The sequence below is a fragment of the Marmota monax genome, unplaced genomic scaffold, assembly GCF_021218885.2.
Source record: "Marmota monax isolate L192 unplaced genomic scaffold, Marmota_monax_Labrador192_F-V1.1 WCK01_AAM20220418_F8-fsc00019, whole genome shotgun sequence".
In the NCBI taxonomy this organism is placed as follows: domain Eukaryota; kingdom Metazoa; phylum Chordata; class Mammalia; order Rodentia; family Sciuridae; genus Marmota; species Marmota monax.
In genome coordinates this window covers 5,371,217-5,396,071 of record NW_026695242.1, presented here as the reverse complement: position 1 = coordinate 5,396,071, position 24,855 = coordinate 5,371,217, and the positions used below count along the sequence as shown (strand labels likewise).

At 48.7% G+C, this 24,855-nt stretch overlaps 2 protein-coding genes across 28 annotated transcripts in view; both read right to left on the bottom strand.

Moving 5' to 3' along the window:
* Positions 1-83: 83 nt before the first annotated feature.
* Ndst2 (N-deacetylase and N-sulfotransferase 2) lies at positions 84-10,025 on the bottom strand. Of its 6 annotated transcripts, XM_046419746.1 has the most exons (14): positions 9,708-9,822; positions 4,835-6,179; positions 4,540-4,627; positions 4,084-4,238; positions 3,713-3,898; positions 3,197-3,325; positions 2,884-3,066; positions 2,699-2,795; positions 1,948-2,071; positions 1,671-1,845; positions 1,305-1,475; positions 1,095-1,204; positions 796-898; positions 84-696 (listed from the first exon to the last, which is right to left on the bottom strand). In XM_046419746.1, exons 2-14 carry the CDS (start codon positions 5,837-5,839, stop codon positions 571-573), a joined length of 2,652 nt encoding a protein of 883 aa, XP_046275702.1. In that variant the 5' UTR covers positions 5,840-6,179; positions 9,708-9,822; the 3' UTR covers positions 84-570. The 6 variants fall into 6 exon arrangements, with proteins under 6 accessions (XP_046275702.1, XP_046275705.1, XP_046275703.1 ...); XM_046419749.2 differs by lacking the exon at positions 4,835-6,179 and having other exon boundaries at positions 9,708-10,025; XM_046419747.2 differs by lacking the exon at positions 9,708-9,822 and having other exon boundaries at positions 3,713-3,823; positions 4,835-6,382.
* Positions 10,026-10,642: 617 nt separating this feature from the next.
* Positions 10,643-24,855, bottom strand: part of Camk2g (calcium/calmodulin dependent protein kinase II gamma) — a 59,187-nt gene continuing 44,974 nt past the window's right edge. For 5 of the 22 annotated variants that reach the window (XM_058577880.1, XM_058577883.1, XM_058577882.1 and 2 more), the window contains 9 exons: positions 24,081-24,113; positions 21,894-21,962; positions 20,704-20,748; positions 19,012-19,060; positions 17,386-17,499; positions 15,334-15,409; positions 14,907-15,001; positions 13,080-13,325; positions 10,643-12,621 (listed from right to left, as the gene is read on the bottom strand). In XM_058577880.1, coding sequence (XP_058433863.1) covers positions 13,093-13,325; positions 14,907-15,001; positions 15,334-15,409; positions 17,386-17,499; positions 19,012-19,060; positions 20,704-20,748; positions 21,894-21,962; positions 24,081-24,113 — 714 coding nt within the window. In that variant the 3' untranslated portion in view covers positions 10,643-12,621; positions 13,080-13,092. Of the gene's footprint in view, positions 12,622-13,079; positions 13,326-14,898; positions 15,002-15,333; positions 15,410-17,385; positions 17,500-19,011; positions 19,061-20,703; positions 20,749-21,893; positions 21,963-24,080; positions 24,114-24,855 lie in introns of those variants that run through there. The other 17 variants (XM_058577881.1, XM_046419669.2, XM_058577896.1 and 14 more) reach the window with 9 other exon arrangements.

Below are 24,855 nucleotides of genomic sequence, written 5' to 3'. Positions count from 1 at the left end.
CTGCTATACCTTGAGCCAGGGGGAAAACAGATCTGATATTTGCTTTATTCTAGTTTTTTCACTTCAGTGAGGTAGACGAAACAGAAAAATAAGGATGTTTATTATGGACATTTCTAGCCCACAGCTTGGGCTTATACTCAGCTCTAAGAGCCACTGTACGACCTCATCCCCATTCAATGTGAATGACTTAGGGAGGCCGGGCCCCACGTAGATCCACTGCCTGACTAAAGGGGCCTCAATAAAAGGTCCCTCTCTTAGCCAGGTATAGATAGATATACTGCTGGGACTGCAGAGGAAAATCATTGGATTAATATGTTACATTCCTCTACACCTTGTCTGGACCCTCTTATTTCTCCCACCTCCCAATTTCACGGGTCAAAGGTACCTAGTACCATGACATGGGGTACCAAGTAAAGCCTCACTATCAGGCCCCAGAGCTATGGGAAAGAGATGCCCTTCTCAGCCATCGCAGGCCTGGGGGGGGCCACTGAGGTAGAAGGGGGAGGGGTCAGGCCACTCTTATTCCCCTTGTGGGCCCTGCTTTTTGCTGGTAATGGAAGGCTGGGAACATCAGCCCAGACTGGAACGCTGCAGTTCTTCCCGAAGCCACGAGGGTACTGCCTGTCCAAGCCGGTTCAGCAGCTTCAACAGCTCCAAGTTATGGTTTCGGAAAAAATCCGTAAGGAAAAGGCGGGACTGACAGGAGAAAAATGAAGGGAGACACAAATAGTAAGGACCAGGATGGAATCAGACCCTAGAGTTGGAACAGGACTATCCTTCCCAGACTTTACTTACCTCAGTGTCCATATCTGGGTACCTCCGGCCTTTGCTTTTGCCTAGACATCGAGTTTTACCACCTTCAAGTCCCTGGCACCAAAATCCCTTATCTTCATCAAACCTGTTCAACAGAAAAAGGACATTTGGTGGCAGGAAGAAAAGAAATTCAAGCCCCATAAATGTGTACTACCCCTCCCAGTCCACAAGGACACATTTCTCTTTGCGAAACAGGGTAAACCCATGTTTTCCAAATAGATGTGATCAGCCTGCTTCCCCACTTCACCCAGAGATTCCTCCCCTGAGTCATGCTCTCCCACCTGAGGGTCCGTGTGTAGTTCAGAAAGGGCGTGATACCCAGGAACTTCTGGATGCTCTCCATTGAGGCTGCAGGATTGGTACGCAGCTCTTGCCCATCCACAATCAGCAGCTAAAGGGATAGGGATGTGGTTCCCTCTAGATTCCTAAGAAGCCTCTAGGCTGAAGGGAAGGTGGACCCCAATGAGGGAGGGATCTTGGGGGGATTGTACCTGTCCAGAGGGGTAGTAAGTCAGCCAGCGTTGTAGATGGGTGGAATAATAGCCAGGGACAAGACAGCGGTTCTGCAGAGAGCGAAGTACCAGAGGGGCCTGGGAGGAAGCTGAAATCACCTGGTAGAAGGTATAGTTCAGAGCAACTGGGTCTCCGTGTGCACGCTGGTGCTAAAGGACAAGGAAGGGAAGGGACAGGTGATTATCAGAATTATTTTGTCCTTATTCTTGGTCTGGTGAAAGTACAGGCACCCCCTCCCTAAGGTACTAGTTGTTTCCCTACCCTCATTCTTTTTTCTCTAGTAATCACCAGTCCCACACCCACCTTCTCCTTAAGCCCCAATGTGTCCCTAGCTTCAGCCAGACCTGGTACCAGGAGTAGGCCCTGTCAGCAGGATTGGTGAGCACAGTGATGATCTTGGCTCTTGGCAGGAGGGCAGCCCCCCGCCGTGGTACAACCTCTGAATCAAAGTAGGTGGCACTTTTTTCAAACAGGAAGTCAGTGCTGGCATTAGAAGGAACAGGGAAGAAGTCCATATACCTAGGAAGCAGCAGAGGAAAGGCCCAGAGTGAAAAAAAACAGATGTCTGCTGGGAGAAGGAACTGTTTCTCTGAGAAACATTCAAAGCAGTCTCAGTCTCACCAGTCAATACCCTTGTGGTAATTAGGGCCATTGAAGAACTGAATCTCCTCAAAGGTGCTTGGGCTAGGGAAGCTGCTAGTCACAGCTGGGTGCAGGCTCAGGAAGAAGTGAATAGCTGTGGTCCCTAAATAGGAGAGAAGGACCAGGCCATTGTTGAAAAGACACCAGCTGAACAGCATGAGTTTGAAGGAAGTAAGAAAACAACCACTCTGGATAGTAAAACTCCCTTTGATCCAGCTATTGTGAGAGAAAATGACCTGTGAAAGGCCCAGGAAAGGGTTAAAACAGTGCACTCAGTCTTGATTGTAATATCAGAATCACTGTGGATCTTTTTAAACCTCTACACATGTGCCTGGGGTGTAGCTCAGTGGTAGAGCACTTGCCTAGCATGAGTAAGGCCCTAGATTCAATCCCCAGCACTGCAAAATACCAGAAAACATACAAAGAAATTAAACAAACTCCACAGATGATTCTGATATACAAACCAAGGTTAAGAATCCTTGTTGGGCTGGGGTTGTGGCTCAGCGATAGAGCAAGTGCAAAGCCCTGGGTTCAAATCCTCAGCACCACATAAAAATAAATAAATAAAACAGAAGCATCATGTTCAACTACACCTAAAAATAAAATTAAAAAACAAAAAAGAATCCTTGTTGCAGGAGTTTGGATTAAGGAGGAGTGGATACGAGAAAGGAATTCCTTGCAAAAGGAGTCTTTAAGGTAGAGCAAGAAAAGTTGGCTAAGGAAGGTTTACCTGTCTTCTGGGGTCCCACAATGAGGAATTTGGGGAGCCGATCACAGGTTTTCTCCTTGGACCAGATATCTTTGTGCCTCTTGTCATCACAGGGATTCTGAAGGCAAGGCCAAGATTCTGATAAGGCCTAATTTCCTAAGTCCCCATCCCATTATGTCTCTAGTCAGCCTGAGCTCCACCCTTACCTGCCAAAGGGGACTTCTCTCCTGGGGGAAAAGTTCAAAGTACTTTCGTGCAAGAGGGACTGGAGGAAGGGTCTGTAGGCGCAGCCGTGTCCAGCATTGGAGGAAGCGCACCAGGCTCTCAAAGGTGTACAGGCCCAACCGGTCATTTCCGTAATTGGACAAATGGGTCATAAAGATGCTGATCTGCAAGGGGGTGCCTGCATGTCAGATCTGGAAGCCTACCCCACCTCAGAATCAGCGTTGGTGAGTAAAGGTCCCAGCCTGCAAACACTTTGGCTGTCCAATCTTCTAGCCCTTCCTCTCAGCACCCTACCGGATTAAGTAGCACTGTCAGAAAGAGCTCTCCTCCTCGGATGCTCCGGTCTAGTTCACGAGAGCCTCCAGGATATTCATTATAGAAGATTGTGTGAGTGAAGAGACCACATGTCTGCCGGGGCAGCACCTGCAAGGAAAAGAAACAAGGATAGATGAAGTTTGAAAAGTAGAATTTTTTTTTTTTAATATTTATTTTTTAGTTTTCAGCGGACACAACATCTTTGTATGTGGTGTTGAGGATCAAACCCGGGCTGCACGCATGCCAGGCAAGCACGCTACTGCTTGAGCCACATCCCCAGCCCTGAAAAGTAGAATTTGAAATAGATGAAGGATAAAAGACCTGAGGCCCTGGGGTTCCCTGGATTTATAGAGGGCTCAGTCTGAAATTAAAGCAATAAAGCACTTACTATGTGCAGTGTTTTTTTAAATGATTTTTACCCCCTATATATGGATGAACTAGTAGGTAAAACTGTAAGACAATGCAGATTGGAGGCTAAGTGTGGGAGTTCCTCACCATGATGCCGTTGTGAATAAAGCCACGACGGTAGCGGGCAGGACGGAGATGGGGATACTCCTCGGTACTGGTCACCTGGATGCCCCACACAGATTTCCAGGCCTCATAGAGCTGCGTGTGGATGGGGTACACGCCCGAGTGGTGAGGGGCCACAGCATACCCCAGATCCGTGGGAATCCCATGCTCCTGGGAATGGTATAGACTCTCACCAGGACCTGGTGAGGTTTGGGGAGTAGAGGGTAACGAGGGTGGGGATGCCTCCATAGAAAGAAAACTGAAAATGGTAGGGAAAGGGTGACCCATTGGGGGAAGGTTAAAAAGGAAGCATTACCTCTGGGAGAAAGTATGGGGAAGAGATTCAAGGGTCTCACCAAAGCAAACTGTTTGTTGAGCCTCATCTGGTCAGCCAGCACGGAGCGATTGTGGAACAGGTGTGGCTGCATGTGGCTCCACATGTGGGGGAACCACCAGAACTCTTTGCGGTGCTTCAGCAGCATGTCGTCCCCTGCATCCTCCTCCTCTGTCCCTATGACCACACACTGACCACTGACCACAGCCAGTCAGACTGAGTACTCTTGTAACAAACACTGACCACCTTCCACCCTTGGGATATTATGACCCTCTGCCCACCCAAGATTTTCTATTTATCCACTGTCAACTTGATCTCCAGCAACTCACGCTAAATTCATGGCTATCACAAGCTCCTCACAGTAATCTGACCCCAAACCTCACCCCTTTTATCCAACTTGTCTGCCCAGGGAGATAAACAGTGAAGGGACAGATCAAACTAAGACTGATGTGCTGAAGGAGCAGGGGAGTAAGCTTACCAGTATGGTAGAACTTGCCCGAGAAGCCCAGGTTGAAGGTGAAGTTGGGGACTAAAGTCCTGAGTTTGTTCTGGGTGGTCAAGAGAGCCTGGGAAGAGTAATAGGAACATGACATAAATGGAAAGAGTAATCAGGACCCAGCAGATTGAAGAGATACATGAGCAGCAGTATTCTTCCTTGTCTGGAAAGGGCAGGAAACATTCCTGTGACAAACTCAGAACCAAGGCAGGGAGTCCGATAGGCCAGAGTTTGAACCGTTTCTAAAAAAAAATTGTAAGGAAAAATAAAGACTGACCTCAACATCAGCCACCTTCATGCGGGTACCTTCTTTGCCCACAAAGATATCATCAATGTCTACTAAGATATAGCGGTCAAGGTCCAGGCAGAGGCGCTTGCCAGTGAGGTATGCAACAGCATCAACGAAGACAAGTTTGTGGAGCCAAAATGAAAGGCCATGGCCAAAGAACACCCGCTGGATGCCATCATGAAGCCCCAGGTCCTGTACCACAGTGGGAAGTCGAGCCCGACGAGGCACTGGTCCTAGCACAGGGGGTTCAGCTGGCCGAAGGCTGGCAAGAAGCACTGGTTCATATGTGCTGTGATTGGATTGGAAGATGGTCCAGTCATCACCAGGCAGCGGCCCAGGTTCCAGGCGGCTAGGGCGAGTGAGATGTAGCAGAGGGGCAGAAGGATTCACTTGGTAGTCGCGTAGTCCCAAGTTTGAATGTAAAAAAAGGGGAAAGCCCTTGAGTTGAGCATTCAGTAGGCTGTGCTCATGGGCTCGGAAAAAGCCAATGATGCCCACACCATACTCCACACAGTATCGATCTAGCAGTTCCCGACTCCAGGCATCCAGGTTAACATACTTGAGCAGGTTCTCATAAATTACCAAGACATAGCGGCCATGGGTATGATCAGTCAATGTGGGCATATCCCCTCGACCAGGTGCCAACTCAGTGCTATAACGAAAACGACTAGACTCCAAGATGGCCACAATCTCCTGACCCAGTTGTGAGTATGCACTCTCCACAAACACAAGGACCACTGGTTCTGTTCGAGCTGTTTCTGGAGGCCTGGGCATTCGAGGAGGGACTGGAGGCCGTGCAAGGCCAGGGGCAGCTGCCCCACTACTGCTGCAGTCTCCCAAGGGCAGGGGCAGGGGTTCCTTAGCCTTGGGGCTGGTGGATACATAGTAAGCCAGGAAGCCCATGGAGCCCAGGCTGAAAGCAATCAGCAGCAGTATGAGGCGGTGCAGTTCCAGCTGCCGAGCTGGGCGTACCACCTTCCACAGCTGAAGCATGGCGGGGAAAATGAGGGAGAGATGGGAACCACCACAGGGGATGGGAGGTAGGAGTTCTATAGTCTGGAACTGTCTTGAGAGGATAAAAGGATAGGAAAATAAGGGAAAGGGATTCCCTCAGGGTCAGCTCCCTGAAAAGGTGAGTCAAGTTCACTTAGTAAAGGGTAGGGGAGGTAGAAGGAACAGTAGGGGGTAACTGGACAGAGTCTACTGGTCTCAAGTCACCATGGCCCCCTGGCCCATGGCTTCAGGCTGCAAATCTAGCCAGGCTCCACTTTTGGCTCTGGCGGAGCTCCTCACATCAGAATGTCAGTAAAGTTCACAATCTTGGCCCCACTATCTGTAAGACAGAGAAATCAATGTGTTACTTCTCCCTTTAAACTATATTAATCTATTCTTTTCAAAGCCAGCCTCAGCAATGGTGACTCGGTGAGACCCTGTCTCTAAATAAAATACAAATAAGGGCTGGGGATTTGGCTCAGTGATCAAGTGCTCCTGAGTTCGATCCCCAGTACCAAAAAAAAAAAAAAAAAAAAATCCATTCTCCTTACCCTTACCTCATTTCTCTTACCTCCTGTTCACTGGATGATTTACTTTCCAAAAGGAAAAAAAAAAAAAAAAAAAAGAAAGAAAGGAAAAAAGCTTCTATAAAAGAACACAAGTGGAGCACTATACCTTAGCTTCACAACTTGTAAGGAAATGAATTCTCCCATCTACAAGAGGCCAAACAGCCTAGGAGATTGAAAATGGGCCTGTTCTGAAAGGAGTTCTCAACCCATGACCGAACAGTTGGCCAACGAGCAAAAGTTCTGTTCTTTCTGTGAGGAAGGGACTGAAAGTCCCAGAAGTCCCATGCCCCAACGAACTATCAGATAAAAGGAAACTCATGAGTCTGTTAATCTTCTGTATCAATCAAACCCATCATCATAGCCAACAGCACTAACGAACTTGCAATCATATGGACACAATATGGGGGAACTCAAAGAGAAAAGAGATGGTGCTAAGCATTCTATTAATCTACTTTTCAAGTTAATTAACTTGGAGACTATGAGACTCTCTTTTCCACTGCTTGTGAAAAATTTCCCACCTCTGGCCCTTTACCTCACCTGTGTCAGAGTAAGAAGAGATAAAAATGGAGCCCCAGAGCAGGCATGTCACTAGAACCTGAGAAAAGCCAAAAAGCTGAGACTAGAGTCTCTCTCCCTGTCCTTTCCAATTCTCCTTTCTAACATGGTACTATATCTCCATTCCTGAATAGCTCAGAAGGGTCTCTGAACTAGCCTGGAGAGACATGAAGGGTAGATGCAGTTACAAAAACATAACAGACTGGGGCTTGGGTTGTGGCTCAGTGGTAAGGCACTTGCCTAGCTTGCATGAGACACTGGGTTTCATCCAAGCACCACATAAAATAAATAAATGAAATGAAGGTATTGTGTCCATTTACAACTAAAAAAAACCCCAAAAAACAAAACAACAACAACAACAAATAAAAACAATAAACCAACAAACAAAAAATCTGAATGGGAGATAAGAGAGCAACAGGAGGTTAAGTTATAATATGGCAATGAAAATGAGTAAGGGCAGCATGATCTGAAAACACAGTTTTAAGGAGATATAATTTGGGGGACTTCTTATCAGATTGCTTCTGGAAGCTTTACAGTCACTCTCTTCACCTTCACCACTCCCAGTAAAGCTTTGGGTTAGTAATCCCTCTCTATCATCCATTCCAATTCATACACCCTAGAGGTGAATAGGTAGAGACAGGGTCCTTCAGAATTGAGAGAGCTGTTTATAAAGAGTTCAGCTTTGGGGCTAGGGTTGTAGCTCAGTGGTAGAGCACTTGCCTAGCATGTGTGAGGCACTGGGTTCAATTCTCAGCACTGCATATAAATAAATAAATAAAGGTCCATTGACAACTGAAAAAATATTAAAAAAAAAAAAGTGTTCAGCTTTGGCCTGGGTAAAATTAATAAAGAGAGCTGGGAGGGAGGAGAAAAACTGTGATGGGGGACTAGGGATGTAGATCAGTGGCAAAATGTGTTTGGCATGATAAGGCCCTAGGTTAAATCTCTAAGTACCAAAAAAGAATTTTAAAAAAGGTCATGGAGGGCTGGGGTTGTGGCTCAGCGGTACAGCATTTGCCACGTACATGTGAAGCCCTGGTTCAATTCTCAGCACCATATAAAACAAAATAAAACAAAACAAAACAAAAATTTAAAAAAAGGTCATGGAAAGGGGTGAATCCTAAGAATCAGAGAAATTCTTAGGGAAAACAGTAGTGAATAGAAGTCATTGGGGGCAAGTTGATGTTAATAACACATGTTAATAACAGTTTATTTATTTATTTATTTTTGTAGTATGGAGATTGAACCCAGGGCCCAATGCATGTTAGACAAGCACTCTACCACTGAGCTATATCCCCAACCCTTTTTTGAGACATGGTTTCACTAAGTTGCTGAGGCTGAACTCAAACTTGTGATCCCTCCTGCCTCAGCCTTCTGAGTAGCTGGGATTTCAGGCACATGTCATCATGTTCAGCTCAGTTAATATCTGTTGCAAGCTTACTACCTGCCAGAGATTTTCCTGAGAGTTTTACCTATACAGATAGTCCCCAAACTAGAATGTTTCAACTTGCAATGGTGTACAAATGACAACCATTCAGTATAAACATAATCTGACTTTTGGGATTGTTTTGTTATGGTTCTGGGGAATGAACCTGGGGTCTCATGCATCCCCAGCCCAAAGAATTTTGAATTTTGATCCTTTCCTGAGCTAGTGGATATGGAGTACAATACTCTTTTTTAATGCTATATAGGGGCAGTGGCTGTGACCGGTTCTCATACAGCTATGTAATCAGAAGGTTAAACAAATGATATTTTACAGTATACTGTACTGCTAAGCTATCTGTAGGTTTGGTGTATTAAATGCATTTTTGATGTAGGTATCTTCAATTTAAGATGAGTTTTTCAGGATGTAACCTCATGGTAAATTTAGGAGCATCTGTAGTTAATACTCACACCAGCCCTAAGAAGGAGGGAAGAAGTAAGTAGTATTATTTCCATTTTACATGACTAATTTGAAGCCCAGAGAAGCTTAGTAACCTGCCCAGGACCAAACAGCTGTCAGTGGAGAAACTGGAATTCAGTCAGGCATGTCAAGTTTCAGAGCCCATGCGGTTAACCACTGCATCTTTAGCTTCATGACTGGAAGAAGCACTAATATTTGGGGAAGAAGTGACGAGAGACCTACTAGGGTGAGGCAATAAACACTGGAAGAAGAACATGGGGGAGATGTGTGTGTAGCAATAGGTTTCTGAGGAGGAGAAACCAAGGGGTCATCAGGTCCCAACACTAACAGGCCCGGGAAGCCTTGGGGGTGTGGGCCCTGTCCCGGGAGACAAGCAGAGCAGATGCTGTGGAGGAAAGGGAACCGAATGGGATCCGAGGCTCACGGAGGGGGGACCCTGTTGGGGGGAATACGGGGTCACAGGTGGAGATGAGGGCACGGATGGGGGGCATTAAGGGGAAGGGGAGCATTAATAGGAGAGGGCACAAGGGTCGCGCCGAGGCGACGCGGGGGTGACATCGAGGCAGGTACTGGGCTGGAAGAGCCCGAGGGGACGGACCCCTGTACTGGAGGTGGGGGGCGACCTGAGGCGAAGAAGGCAACTCCGAGGAAAGATAGTGGAAAGGACTCAGGGCGAGGGGCGAGGGGCGAGGAGGGCCGCACTGAAGGGCCGCCCAGGACGACCCAGCGGGTGGTTATGGTGGCAACACTCAAGGGAAGTCTGTGAGGAACTGAGGGTGATCGGGTTGGGGGGGGGGCACACTCTGAATGTGGGAGGTTGTTCTCCTCAAGGGCGGCTCACCCGGCGGAGTGGGCGGCGTCCCCGCGGTCCCCGGGCTCCGCCGCGTCCCGGGGCTGCCCGGCTTCCCTCCTCTCCGGGCCTCCGGCCGCGTCGCGGCGGCTCCGCCATCTCCGAGCGAACGCTCTACCGCAGCCGGGCTCAACCACCCCTTCCACCTGGGGGAGGCGGCGCGCTGCCTCTCTTTTCACCCACTCGGGTCGCGACAGCTCCGAGCCAGGCAGTCGCGCGACCGAGGCGCGAGGAACCCAAATAGTCCTCCGGTGTGCTCAGCCCGAGCCGCGGTCTAGGAGTCGCCAGGCTCCGCGCCCAGGCCGCAGAAGCGTACCCCCTACACCCCAAACGGTGGCACAGTCTGGGGAGCGTCGGGCGCCGCGGCTCCAGAGGAGGGGCGGGCCGAGGGTACGGGCTCGTCCACTCAGCCAGGCGGAGGGGGAGCCGGGCCGGCCCACTGAGCAGGGGCGGGGCCAGCCCGGAACGCAGGCGGGGCCCGGAGGCGTGGCAAAACCCGTAGCCCACCTCCCCCATCCCCACCTCTTTTGGTACCAAGGATTGAACCCAGGGGTGCTTAACCACTAAGCTGCATCCCCAACCCCTTTTATTTTGAGTCAAGGTCTCACTAAAGTTGTTTAGGGCCTCGCTAAATTGCTCAAGTTGGCCTCGAACTTGGGAACCTCTGGTATTAGGAGCCTCAGAATCGCTGGGATTACAGGCGGGTGCCCCCACATCTTGGTCTTCTCCCACCTCTTAAGGCCCCCGCATCATCTCTGCCACCCCTTGACTCCCCTTAGCAGCCAGGGGGCCTATAAGAAAATCCTCTTCTGAAAAGATCCTAAAAGGAAGTGGGAGAAGATACTTCTCTCCATCTAAAGCCTTGTAATGCAGGTTGCTAAAATCTAAGCCCCTGGGCATAAGCCTCCAACAGCAATAACACAATGGACTGTTTCAAGGTTATTTTATTAAATATCTTCAGTTCAAGGTTTCATTGTAACAAAGCTATGAAGGGTCTACCAACATTCAGAACAAACACTATTTTTAAATTATTTCTATGTCATGCAAAAATTCTGCATCAAATGCCTTCCATTTCCTGTTTAAAAGATTATTTTAATAGTCTATTGTCTATAGATGCTGACATTAGCCCCAGAAGAGGAGTAAGAATGCTAAGAAGTGGGGCTGGAACAGCCATATGAAGCTATGGGTCTCAATGAACTCTAAGACCATTTGTCTTCAAGCCAGCAAAACCAAACCCTGTGGTGAAGGTATCTGCGAGCTGGCACTGCAGGCTGCAGGGCAGGGTGGGGGGTAGGGCCCAGGGGCTGGGGCATGCATGAGGCGCGAGAGGAGCCTTGCTAAATCCAAGCATCAGCACCTGTGAGTTTGCTCTCCTCAGCTGGCTCCAGAGTAAACCTGTAGCTTTGCCTCTTTTCCCAGCTCCTGTGCCTCCTGAAGTTAGTCCAGGGAGCTGGAGTCTACCCACCTTTCCCTCAAAAGTGCAGATATTTGTGCAGATAAATATGCACAGTTGTTTTGGGAGAAACCCAAGGCTATGACCAATTGCTCCTCCATTATCTTCTCATAGTGGCTTAGGGTAGATCTTTTCCTCCTGGAATGGAACTCCTTGAGCAGAGAGAGACAATGAATGTAGGAGTCTTTGCTCTGGACACCTTTTTTGGGTACATGCAGGTGAGGGGAGGTGATGCCCATGCAGATTGTCCAGCAGTAAGTCTATACTTCAGTTGGTCAGTAGAGGCCTCTTTCAAGAGGACGCTTCTTGCCAGAGCACTCAGGTCAATCTCAAAGACAGGGAAAGAGATGGACGTGCAGCAAGAGTAAGAAGGGAGGCAACCCTGAGGGCAGCCTGAATGCATAGAAACAACCACCACCTCTTATCCCACTGCCTCACTCCTCCCATCCCACAGGGGCACTTCACGGAGGGCCCAGGTCCAGATGAGGGTCAGCATGGGGGACCACCACCATGAAAAGGCAAGACAAAGATGGTCCAGAAACAGAACTGCCAAAGGCGACAAAGGGAGCCCTGACCAGGGCCTGGCTCCCTCCTTGCTAAGTTATCAAGAACACAAACACGAAGCAAAGCAGTAAAACCTCCCCTTCCCACCTGCAGGGATTAGGCCTCAATATCAGGGCCCAAGGGCATTGTGCATCCTATAGAAATGGATGAGTAAGTAAGTGCATGTCAGACTAACACGAGGTTTCTCATCAGCTTCATAGCAGACATACTTCTGCAGCACCAATTCTCTTCCCTTCTATGCTAAATGAACAGTACAGCAAAGTCCGGGACCTCAGTCCTGAGGCCACTGCTTCTCAGCTGCGTCCACAGCTGGCTGAGAGTTCTGCATTCTCTCTCAAGTAGGTCTAACAGCCATGGTGTTTTCATCAGCTTCTTTCTAGGTGCTTATGCAGTTTCCGAAGAAGCCCACTCATAGACCTGGGGTAAGCAGGCCACCTCAGGGGCCATAATCACATCATGGCCCCCAAAGCTCTGTCAGAGTCCTTGCCTGGTCCCCCTGGGTCCGTGGGGGTTCTGAGGCTAAGCTCACCTCTTCAGGACTGGTGGGTGAGCCCAACGTTCATGCCAGGATGGGCATCACACAAACTCCTGTCTTCTTGCAAGCCCAAGGGCTGTAGGTGGTTTTGAAATGCTTCATGGTACAGATTCCATTTTTTTTTTAAACAATCTTTTTTTTTTTTTCTTAAATGTAAAAAAAACACCTCGGTACAGCAGAGACAGACACGAAGGGCGGGCGGGAGGGCTGCATGCAGGGGCGTGCATTGGCTGCTGCCGCTTTGTAATTTAATTGTTTTAAACCTCAAACGAACAGGACTGCCGCTGTCACTCAGGCCCTCCAGAGCCACTGGCTGCGAAGGTTCGACCTCCAGCTGGAATCTCCTAATCCCCCTGTTAAACAGGACAGAAGGTGGTAATAGAATAGAGGACAATGAGCACACACAGATGAGGTCCTAGGGCCTAAGAAAGTTGGGGTGGGGGAGAAGCTAATGTTTAAATATAACACTCTCTCACATTTAAGTACTTAGTAAGTGCTTTACTTATAGTATTTTATTTATTTAACCCTTACAAAAATTTAAGGAGGTAGGCACCACACTTGTCCTCTCTAATAGCTAAGGAAACTAAGACTTAGGGAGGATAAGTAACTGTGTGCACCTAATTTGGAGTCATAGAAGCAGACTCAAATTAGAGTTCAGAGTGTAACTTATTTCAACCACACTCCCCAGCCTTTGCCATTCTTCTGGGATGGCCCATACCTCCTTCCCAAGTTTCACCTCCTAGCCTACTCTTCCTTCTTTGACCCCACCTGTCCCAACCCCTCCCTGCCCCTTCTCCCCTACCACAAGCACCTGTGGCTGAAGCTCACTGCAATGGTGCGGCAGGGGCCCCTGAGCAGTGATAGTGGACATTGAGCCACTTGCCATCCCGGCGGTGCCAGACCCGGGTCTCCTCTGACTGGCTGGTACGAGGCCGACCCTGCCCGTCGATGTACTGGGTGAGACGGATGTAGGCGATGCAAGCTGCGTCCTCCCCAATCACGTGGACATGTGGGTTTAGGATGGTGGTATGGATGGGCTTGCTGTTCTTGGACAGGACTGCAGGGGGAAGGGCAGGGTGGGGTAGGTAGGAGTGTGTCAAGCCTGGGCACCAGCATTTTATTCCCTCCCCACACTTCCAAGTCTTACCCTCCCACTAGCAACTGTTCACAGAATCTCCAAGTCCCCCATATACTCTCCAGAGGTCAGGATACCCCATTATATTAGACTCAATTATCCAAAAGAAATAAATGTGGATAACAGTATCAATATAGCAGCTATTCTTTTAATCAGGCATTGTACTGGAGATTTTATATGCATGAGATGTATTTTTTCGTTGATATTTTCTTCATATAAGAAGGAAATAGGCTCATGGAGATTAATCTGTCCAAATCACACATTCAAACTCATATGACTCTAATGGGAGGCTCATATGACTATATGGTCTTTTGACTTTTACTTATTTATTTATTTTTGCAGTGCTGGGGATTGAACCCAGGGCCCTTGTGCATGCCAGGCAAGCACTGTCTCACTAGGCCACATCCCAGCTTCTCTCTACTCTGTTAGGCTGATGTTTAGATTTCGTAAGGTTGGCTTGTTGCTGCTGCAGAGCAAAATCATGAACTCAAAAAACATTCAAAATAGATTCACAACTTGAAAAGGTACCAAAGTTAAAATAACCAAAGCACGCAGCTCAGGTTATCCCCAGAGCTCCCAGCATCCTCTTGGGGAAAGGTAAAGGAAGTTGGATTGCCATTATCAGCATAGGCTGTATAACTGTGAGGTTTTTATTGAGATTCATTTTTTAGTTTAATTCCATAGTTACATAGGGGTTGCAGGAGATTCTCCTTAGAACTAATAGGAACTCTGGAATTAGATAGCCAAGGGTTTACATAGGCAGCTGAAATGTGGAGAGGGTGGGAGTCAGTGGAAAAAGCAGCAACAAAATAAAACTCAGGAGAGAATGGAAAAGGCCTAGGATAAAGTGGGAAAGAAGAGGGAAAAATAGGAGTAGGGGTGAGGAGTGGTTCTGAGAGTAGAGAGAAAGATGGGAAGGTGGTCACGATTCAATTCCTTATCTCCTGGAACTGCTAGGAACTATCCAGTATATATATCCCCCCCCCCCGCCCCCGCCCAATCCAGGATGCCTGCCTCCCTTAATATTCAGAAGGATTCTAGCCACTACTTCCAATCTCATAAATTTCCACCAATGCCAGTTACTTGCTTGTACATTCTTATTCTGGTTTTAATTTCCTCTATTATGAAACCTGCAGACATAGAGCTTCATTATTATTTGCTGATATCATCTCAATCTAATCTCAAAGGGTTTGTAATCAATCTTGAAAAGAGATGAGGCTTAAAGAAATACAGTGACCTTGATGTGGTGACCAGCACTGCCCTGAGGCAGTTGGAGAATGAATGGGTAGTTGGGGTTCTGGAGCAGGGCCTTCTAAGGTGCCAGTTTAAGACTACCAGGGCACAAAACTAGCAGAGCACAAGGAAGAAAGCATACAGAATGTGATGCAGCAGGAAGGTCAAATAAAATGGAAATGAGCAACTAGGATGAGGAGGTGAGCAGGGGACAGAGGCAAAGGGGTGAAGGGGCAGGCAGGAGTATATCAGCAGCACGAACCCACTCACGATTCTCAAAGTAAAACTTATGGAAATCCATCCCCTCCACGAGGTTACCGAGGGCCTCAGGCTCAAATGAAGTGAGACCTGGGTCACAAATCTTCCTGCAGGAGAAAAATAAATAAATAAAGCAAAACCTAGCTTGTCAGGCCTCTATGGGATATTTGTGTCTTCTTCCTCATAAGTGGTGTGTATCCTGTAGTAGCAGGTTGGTGATGGGCCATGCTTCACAATGCAGCTAAAATCTTTGGGGCCTGCTGCCATGGGCTGGCTAAATCACAGGAAATCTATGTGGAAGGGCTCCCAACCTAAGCACTTAGGGTTTAACTCACACACTATGCCCAAACCTCAGGTGGCCTTTTCTCTGGGATCCCAGTTGCTTTTTGGAAGCAGAGAAGGCCCTGAGAGACATTTCAATGAACAGGTTTCTACTCACGTGTAGGCCTCAAAGTCCCCATTGTTGATGGCTTCAATCAGCTGTTCTGTGATCTTAATGATCTCCTGTTTTCGCACTGTGGGAGTAAAAATCCAACAATTTACAAACTGGACAACCTCCTAAGTAACAGAGAGCCCTCCTCAACCCTTCATGGAGTTCCCTGTGATCTTTTTGTCAAAGACATCCCTCTTGTCTGACTGTAAGTTCCTTTGCAGGAGGAGCAAGCTCACCTTTCCTTCCATCCCTTCAGTGGTGTGTGCAAAGCCAATGACCACCTCTTTTCCAAGCCAACCCATTAATTATGGTTCTCTGGCTTTTGTCTCCCTCTCCATCAACAACCAGGTCACAGAAAACACTCTTTTAACAGCTGAGGAGCCTGGAGCACCATGAATGTTCTATGTGGAATCTGTGCATCCCATCTCTAGCAGGTTCAATCTCTCTGAGAAGCATCTCCCAATATGGCTGTTTCCACCCCCATTTACTTCTTTCACCAGAAGGGGCTCAGTCAGGTCTCAATTACCACCCTTACTCTTAGCCTTCATTCAGTGGCCCAGAACCTAGCCTTGGGCAATAGCCAGCCTGAGAGCAGAATCTAGCCGAGGGATGAGGGCTGCGGGCTGCCAAAGGATGAACAGAACCCTAGGATAGATGCTTCATTCTCTTCATCCTGCTCATCTCCTCCACAGGGCTTCTATGGGATAAGGGATCTTGGAACTGTAAAAACTCTTGACAGCCTCTCACCCAAGAAATGGCTCCATTTACTCTAGACAAGCTTTGGGAAAGCTATAAATCTCAAACCAGCTCTCATGCTAGGATGTGTCCCTCAAGGAAATCAAGAAAAGGCTAAGACCAAAGGCAAGCAGAGATGGTGCCTTCAGAGCCTCCCTTCCCACCCCATCCCAAGCCCAGAGAGAGCTGGTGACATCCTGCTCTCCTAGGCAGCTTAGTTACAGGAAACTCTACTATTAGCAGAGGATGCCAGCAGGGAAAGGGAGGACTCAGACTGAGCTGGGGCTAACCCTAACCCAAGGCCTCACTGGTCCAGCCTTTCCTCACAGGAGCAAGAGGCTGCAAGACAAATGCATTAGAACAGCACCAGCATGGCACAGCTGGGCCAGCACAGTCAAGAGGCATAGCTGGGAGGGAGTAGTGCAGCCAATGGTGGCCCCACAGTCACCACCACTGGGTAGGCAGCTCTGGGTAAGCAAGCAGCAAGTTCGGGGAACAACGAGCTCTATTCCCTTTCTAAAGAGGCAAGCAAGCATGTCCACACAACACACGGCCCCACTCTAACCCAACCAAATCCATCTGGAGGACCTGACTGGGGCCCCTGTGGGTGAAGAGGATTGTGTTTAGAAACTCTACAAGGAAAGACAATGGGAGGAAAAGAAGCAAAGAGAGGCATCACAGACATCAACACAGACAGAACTAAAAATATCAAACGAACAGCCATTAACCTTGCGAGGCATTGTATTAAAACCTTCTACTTTCTCATTTCTTTTTATAACATTTGAAGTAGATGCCATTTTCTCCCTGCTTTATAGATAAGGAAACCTAAGCTCTGGGAGGTTTAAAGCTACTTCACATACTTCTGAAAGTAGCATAGCTTGATTTAAACTCGGGTCTGCCTCACCCCAAACCTTGTGCCCTTAATATGACGTTATGCTGAGCTTCAAGAAACACTACACAACACAGTTCCTCAGCTATTTCAATTTTACCATTGTCCCCCTCCCACGGACCCAATTTCTGACACTGGTCCTCCTCCTGGCTGCTGCCAAGGCAAGGCCCACTGCACACCCCAGTGGCTTTCTACTCCCTCCCTCCATGCCACATTCTGCCACCCATTCTTCTGGTATTTCTCTGGGCCTCAGGCACAGGGCCTCTAACTGGAATAAACAGTGCCTCCAGCTGTTCCCCCACCCCAGGTGCAGGTCTTGCTCCTCAAGCTAAGACAGACAGCTGGGTTGGGCTGACAGCTCTGGAGGGGATCCCTGGGGGACTTCAGGATGAGCCAGGGAGTGGGAAGCCAGAATGTGCCTCCCTCACACTTACTGGCTGAGGAGCTGAGAGAAGGCTGGGGCTGCATGCCTGCAGAGGGGGCTGTTCTGTCCCGGGAGCTCCGTCCTTCAGGCATCGAGCTGCCATTCCCAGTGCGGAGCGGGGCAGCTAGCCAGCCAGGGCAGGGCAGGGCAAGGCAGAGCAGCCAAAACAAACAGAACAAGGCAGGTGAGCGAGCAAGCCAGACAGGACCCAAGCCCATGGCACAGAGCCGGGGCAAGGTGACGCCTCAGGCTGCTGTGGACGCTGGACCACATCCCACTCTTCTGCCTCTGCCAGAGAGGCCCTACCAGGCTGAAGCACTGGGAAGGTGCACAGACCTGGCCTTGCAGCTTCCAGAGGAGCCTTAAATCGGCCTATCCTAGGACCACTGCTCCTGGGGAAGACGTTTGAGGGGGCTAGGCCATGAGGTCAAGAGCCCAGCAGCGAAGGTACCTTCTACTCTGCCAGCATTATCAGAATTGAACTGATCTGGCCTGATTCCCAGCAGCCCTGGCGATACTATTCTTTATTGCCTTATTTCTTTCGATTTTTGGAGTTTCCAAAGTTTGGTTTCCCTCATTACCAATAAGCATGCTCTCTCAGCTCCGTCTTAACAATATCCTTAGTCTTTTCTGTTGGCCTGGCTGAAGGTCATTTACTGAAGGCAAAGGGAGCAATTCCAAGAGGCCAACCCAAAGAGTAGGGCAGATTCCCATTAGTTTGGCCTGCCAAGCTTCCCACACACCCTGGTACTCTGGCCAATCCCAAGCTTAGGTTGGTGATCCTCACAAGACCTCCAAGACACAGCTGAGTGTGGCTTTACAGACATCAGATCAGTTCTCTTATCATTTGTGGCCAGACCTCGGGACTAGAGTGACCAACTCATCCCTGGGGCCCACGACAATTTTGGCTTTTTTATTTTCTTTCTTTCTTTTTGGTAGCAGGGATTGAACCCAGGGCACTTTAACCACTAAGCCACAACCCCAGTCCACCCCCCGTTTTTTTGTATTTTGAGAGAGGGTCTGCTAAGTTGCTTAGGGTGTTGCTAAGTTGCTGTGGCTGGCTTTGGATTTGCAATCCTCCTGCCTCAGCCTCCCAGTTGCTGGGATTACAGGTGTGTGCCACTGTGCCCAGCTCCCCCGACCCACCCCTGCCATTTTGTGGTGCTGGGGATCCAATCCAGGGCCTTGCATATGCTAGGCAAGTGCTCTGTCACTGAACTACATCCTCAGTCCTTGTCCTGGTTTTGAAACTGGAAGTTCCACATCCTGGGAACTTCCTTGGTCCTGGAAAAACCAGGACAACATTCACCCTACTTTTCAAGGACCTCAGATGTCCCTATTCTAAGACATCACATCATTTTCAACAGCAGAAACAGCTCTTTGAACCCTGGATCCAGGTATAGCTAATGTAGCTACTGTAGACATGGGTCAAAAAAGAGTCCTCTTGCCTGGCTCAGCAACCAGACAAGAACCTCATACCTTGGCCCATGGAAAGTGGATTTTATGTCAAGACTTCTCCTGGGGTATAAAGAGCCACTAGTCCCAGTTCTGGGAACAGAAAAGGCAGGTGCCCCATCAGAGCCAAAGTACCTGTGTTATGGCTGGGGTCCCTTCCCCACCAAGGGCCAACACTTACCTTTGAGGTCCTCATCTTCTGTAGTGGTGTTGCAGCTCTCTGTGGAGCCCTGTGGACCAAAGAAAAACATGTTTCTATATGCTAAGGCCTTTGGAAGCAGAACAGAGCAGAACATGGGACCAGGAGGAATCACAGAGGCTTCAACCTCTACGCTTGCTTTCTGGCTTATTGGTTTCCCAAATGCCCTACCCAACCTTCCCAACTCAGTAAATGGTATCATCTACCTAGTCACTTAGGCTAAAACCTGGAGTCATCTTTGATTCTTCTCTTTCTCTCTTTTCTTTATATCCCAGTCAGCTAATATAAAATAAAAATCCATCACTTCTACTTTCAAGATAAATCCCATGTCTTACTTCTTCTCTTTAAATGAACAGCTACAATCTAACATCTGAACCATGATGATGGCTTCTGGGCTTCTGTACTTTCACTCTTGTTATCTCCCTGAGTTCTTGCTCATATGTGGCCACAGTAATCTCTTGAAATGCAACTTAGATTATATTATTCCCCTGCAAAGAACTGCCAAGAGCTGGAATAAAATGCAAACCCTACCACACATCCTATCTGCTTTTCCAAATTCAACACCCTTCTCTGGCCTTTGCTTACCATGATAAGCTCCACTTGAGTCTTCTAGCATGTGTCTCTGCAGCTGCAGTCCCTCTGATCCATAGTTATTTGGCCATCTCCTTCCCACTGACATTTAGTTTCTAGCTCAACTATCCCCTCCTGAGAGACCTTTCTCTGACCATTTAAAGACCCTGTAAACTCTCTCTTTACCTTGTGCCACTTTCTTGTTTTGTTTTGTTTTTTTTTTTTGGTACCAGGGATTGAACTCAGGGGCACTCAACTACTGAGCCACATACTCAGCCCTATTTTGTATTTTATTTAGAGACAGGGTCTCACTGAGTTGCTAGAGCCTCACTATTGCTGAGGCTGACTTTGAACTCATGATCTTCCTGCCTCAGCCTCCTGAGCTGCTGGAATTACAGGCATGCACCACTGTGCCTAGTTTGTGCCTAAATACCCATTTTCTTCAGGGTATTTAGCTCCATTGGATTATATCTTATTTAATTCCTGTTCATCTGCTCCTCCCCCTTCCCCACAGACAGGACATGTGCTTGTCACCTCTGTAAACCAGAGCTGTGGAAGGTTTTTGAGCTCAATAATACTTTTTATTTTTTTAGAAAGAGTTTTTTTTTAGAAAGAGAGAGAGAGTGAATTTTAATATTTATTTTTTAGTTTTTCGGCGGACACAACATCTTTGTTTGTATGTGGTGCTGAGGATCGAACCCGGGCCCACGCATGCCAGGCGAGCGCGCTACCGCTTGAGCCACATCCCCAGCCCTCAGTTTTCTTTTTGGCTAACATTTTTTCTCACTTAAGTTCACAACTCATAGAGGAAAATTCTATTATTATTACAATGCCCCTTTACAGATAAGAAAACTGAGGGACTTGCCCAGAGGTCTGGAGACAGGTCTGTTGGACTGCAGAGCCTGGGCTCGGAGTTGCTAAAGTTTGCCCTTCTTCAGAACGAAGCAATTAACAGACATACGTTACCTCCAACCCAGCCTCTGTGAACATCTCAGCATCAGGGTGCAGGCTGTAGGTGGCCACTGGCATTAGACCCTGTACCTAGCCCACCTGTCTTCTGCTAATCTGGAAAGCAGGAGACTGGCTCAGGAGCCGCTCACTCACCTTGATCCCATCTGTAGCATTGTGCACCACGGTGGTTTGTGGCTCCTGAGGGAAAAGATAAAAATTACCTTCTTGACCTGGAGACAGACCTATAGCTCCTCCCTGAGGGAGCCCAACCCCAAACCAGGACTCCCAGAAACTCTATAATGGCCACTGAGGCCCACCCACCATCCCCTCAAGACAAAACATTCTTGCTCAACTGGGGTCTCAAAGATCTGGGAAGCCCTGGATTGAGGTGACAGCACTGGCTAGTAAGAAAGAAAGGCCTGGAAGAAGCAGGTACCTAAGAATTTGAGACAAGGGTTTCTGCTTGTGCTGAGAGTTCTTTCCACATGTCCCCCATCCTGGCCCTGCCAGATAAGTATATAGGAGGAGCCATAGAACTCAGGGCACAGGACAAGCCCTGCTAACATTGTTCATCAAGGGGTGCACGGGAGGCAGGGACACAGGGAGAAGAGAATGATAAGATCTCCCAGAAAGGCCCAGGATGCACTCTCAGCAAGCTTGAGTACAGGGAGCTGCCCACTTTGTCTACTTTTTGCTTTCTCCTGGCACCATGCCAGGCAGCACAAGGGTCCACAGGACACAGAGGGCCCCTCCTCTCCAAGTCATCCCTTTGCTAACTCTAGTTATCCTCCACTAGCAGAGGGAGCTCTGAGACACACAGTGCCTCTTGGAAGAGCCTAAAGAGAACTCAGATGGGGTTCTCCAGGATCCCAGAGATCTTGGCACCATCCAAAGGTGGGTAACCCTTGTCCTTCTTCCTGTTCCTGCCTTTGCAAAGGAGAGGATGAGGCAGATTCTACAAGGAGGTCTCCAAGAACTGATGTACAGTCTCCAAGAAGACCCTTACCCTCTCCTTTTATAAGCAACTCACCTTCCCAGCCCCAATGGAAGACCCAATGGGGGTCCCAGCTGGGGGCTGGGAGGTTTAGCTGAGAGCCCTGATCACTCTTCCCCACAACCGCAAAAGGAGCAGGAGCAATGGTTCTGCCATGCAGGATGGAACATGGCCAAGCAGGAAAATGAAGGGCAAGGGGCCTATGGGATGGCACACAGAGCAGCCTGCTCTATAGGAATCAGAAAAGGAAAGAGGCTAAGGAGTCTGGGGAAAGAGGGCAAGAAGAGGAAGAGGGAAGGAGCAGGAGGCAGCCAGGGGCAGAGGCAGAGAAGCTGTAGTCAGGAGGTACCATGGCCGTCTGCAAGGGCGCGGGCTCTTGGGCTGGGCTTACGAGACTGTTTTTGTTGTTGCTCTGTGGCTGAGACAAGAAAACAGATGGTTTAGTTCCTCCAGAGTCACCAAGGCTGCTCAGGTTTGACTCCCAGACCTCCCTTGACCCCTGACCTGGCCTGGAGGAGCTAGGCCTGAGGTGGCCATCATAACACTATGCAGATGGGAGCCATGGCTGGAGAGATGATCAGTGGAAGGGACTATTGTGAGAGGCCCAGAAACCTAACTCTGGAGACACCCTCAAGGTGGGACTAGTCAAAGACTTGTTTTAGAGCATCTCTCCAGAAATGTTTATTCCACGTACCATGTCATTGCACAATCACATCTGACCTGAAGAAATTTAGGGTCTTCCTTCCACTTCACAGGTAGAAAGGAGAGTGATTTATAAGAAAGCAGAATAAATTCAGACACTCTGGTGCCCTTATCTGTAGGCAATCTCCTGCTACCCTCCACTTGGCATCTGTATTTTCTTCCCCTTAAAATACTAGCTAGAAGCCTGATCTGAAAAGAAAAGGAAGAAGAGCAAGAATACCTGGCCTAGGAAATGGTGTCCAGAGAGGAAAGGGGTGGAATTAAAATTTAAATACAAAATGTATCCATGGACCAAAGGGAGCTGAGACAGGGTAGTGCTAGTCATCTTCTGCCCTATAAATCCTGAACTTGATCAGCTGGAATTGAAGGCAGAGCTCCGAGGGCAAGCAATTCTTGGGTGGGGGCTGTGGATATGGTTCCAGAACCTAGTCCCCAGGAAAGAGCAGGCCACCCTGCAGGCCAACATTCCTAACAGCAACATGACCATAAGGGATCTCTCCTTGCCATTCAAAACATTAAAGTGGCACAGCAGGGTGGGGCTAAGAGGAAGCTGATCAGGAAGGAAGGCCAATCTCAAGGGCAAGAAGCCACATCATTGCTCTGTTCATCTAATAAGTCCCTAACCAGTATATAGTCTTACTGGGTGTTCAGGTGGAGTTTTGGCCACCAAGGAATAGTCTGATGCCTTTAACAGGAAGAGACAAATGTCCCTGTGCTTACCGCCTATGGCTACCGCCTCTGTGCAGAGTGTAAATGAGGACATGTTGACAGCTAGCATGTGCTTCTTCTCTCCCAGGACACACACAGAAGGCATCCAGACTGTCCTACATCTTGCCTGGAAGCCTCTTGGACCGGATTTGAAGTCCACCCCCAGCTTGCTGTCAGTGGCTGAGACACCCCCAAGCCCAGAACAAGACATGGAACCTCGAGCTAGGTATCACATTCTAAAAGACTCTCCTGAACTCTGCAGGCTAGAAAGAAAGATCCCAGGTGTAGTCAGGACATGAGCCAAGAATAACATGAGCTGATCTCTTCTGTTTCCACCAGTAAAGAGTGGAATCCTCCTAGCTCAACTGTTGATGATGTCCTCGTGCTTGGGGTTGATCGGAGAAGGCTGCTCTGCTGCCATGCCCAGCTGACACCAAGGCCCTCACAGGGAACAATAATGACAGAGTGCTTGGAAAACCTGCTTTATCTGCAGAGGGCCAGGAAGAAACCCAGGTGGCTCCACCTCTGGTTTTAGTGGATGGTTTCATAATGACTAAACTTGCTATGTTCTCCTTGGTGCCCTATGTCCCATGAGAAAGAAGATGTGTTACTGTAATCTTTCAGCTGTGCTGAAGGCTGGGTGGGAAGGATGGGACTCTGGGCCCACCCAGAGGATGGGACTTGCACAGGGGAAAACCCAGGAGAGCAAGGATCAGAGCCAGGAGCCAACCAGCTCCTCTGCTACCAGCTGCCAGTTTGTAGATAGCAGTTGCTTATGCCCAGTGAGCAAGGCTTCTCCTCCTGAATCATAGCGAGTGAGGTTTTCTCCTTGTGCTTACCACCTGACCCCAAGTCCCTACCAGATTCATGTCCTGCCCTACTGGAGGCCCATCCAAACTCCAAAGCAGAGGGTGCCATAGTGCACCTTTCAATGCCCAATTTTGAGGCCACTGGGTGACCTTGGGCAATGGCCCCCATCTGGCAGGACAGGCCACATCTGCCCACAAAGCACAGACATGCAGTGAGGATGAGTGAAGCACACGCACATGGCAGAATGGGTCTGCGTGGCTGGCAGGCGGGCACAGGCAGCATGGAGTGGGCGGATGGGTGGGCAGGCAAGGCTCACCATTAGGTGCACGCTGGAACTCGACTTCCTTTTCTGGACACATCACAGCAAAAAGGAAAGAGAAGGGGAAAGAGGAGGTAAGAAGAGAAGCACAGAGACACTGCAGGTTAGTGCACCAGCATGGGCTCTGCACTGGGGGAGAGAAGAAAGGAAGGAGGAGACCGGGAGTTCAGCACCAGAAGGGTTAAAACAGCACGTAGACTGAAAAGCACACACACCCCTCCAGACCCCAGAGGGGAAGAACTCTGTTGTCAGGTTCACAAACACAGATTTAGTATATTAGAGAAGTCTCAGCCTTGCTCAGAGAAAGCTTCTTAGGGAGATTAAGTCACAAGTCTGTGAGGGTAAGTAATATCTGTTGCAAATTTATAGGTTTACGTTCAAAAGGCTAGTTGTACCTATAAGGGTAATTACTTTCCCACACTCCTAGATCTGTCTGAATATGAGTGAGCTGCTACCATCAGGAAAGTAACAAAAGCTACTCTAGACTATCCTTAGCTTTATTTTTTTTTGGGGGGGGCAACAGGGGGTACCAGGAATTGCACCCAGGGGCACTCAACCTCTGAGCCACAACCCCAGCCCTTTCTGTATTTTATTTAGAGACAAGGTCTTGTGGAATGGCTTAGGGCCTTGCTAAGTTGCTGAGGCTTGCTTTGAATCACGATCCTCCTGTCTCAGGCTTCAGAGCCACTGGGATTACAGGTGTGTGCCACAGTGCCAGCCATCCTTAGCTTTAATAACTTTGTGTGTGAGTGTGTGTGGTGCTGGGGATTGA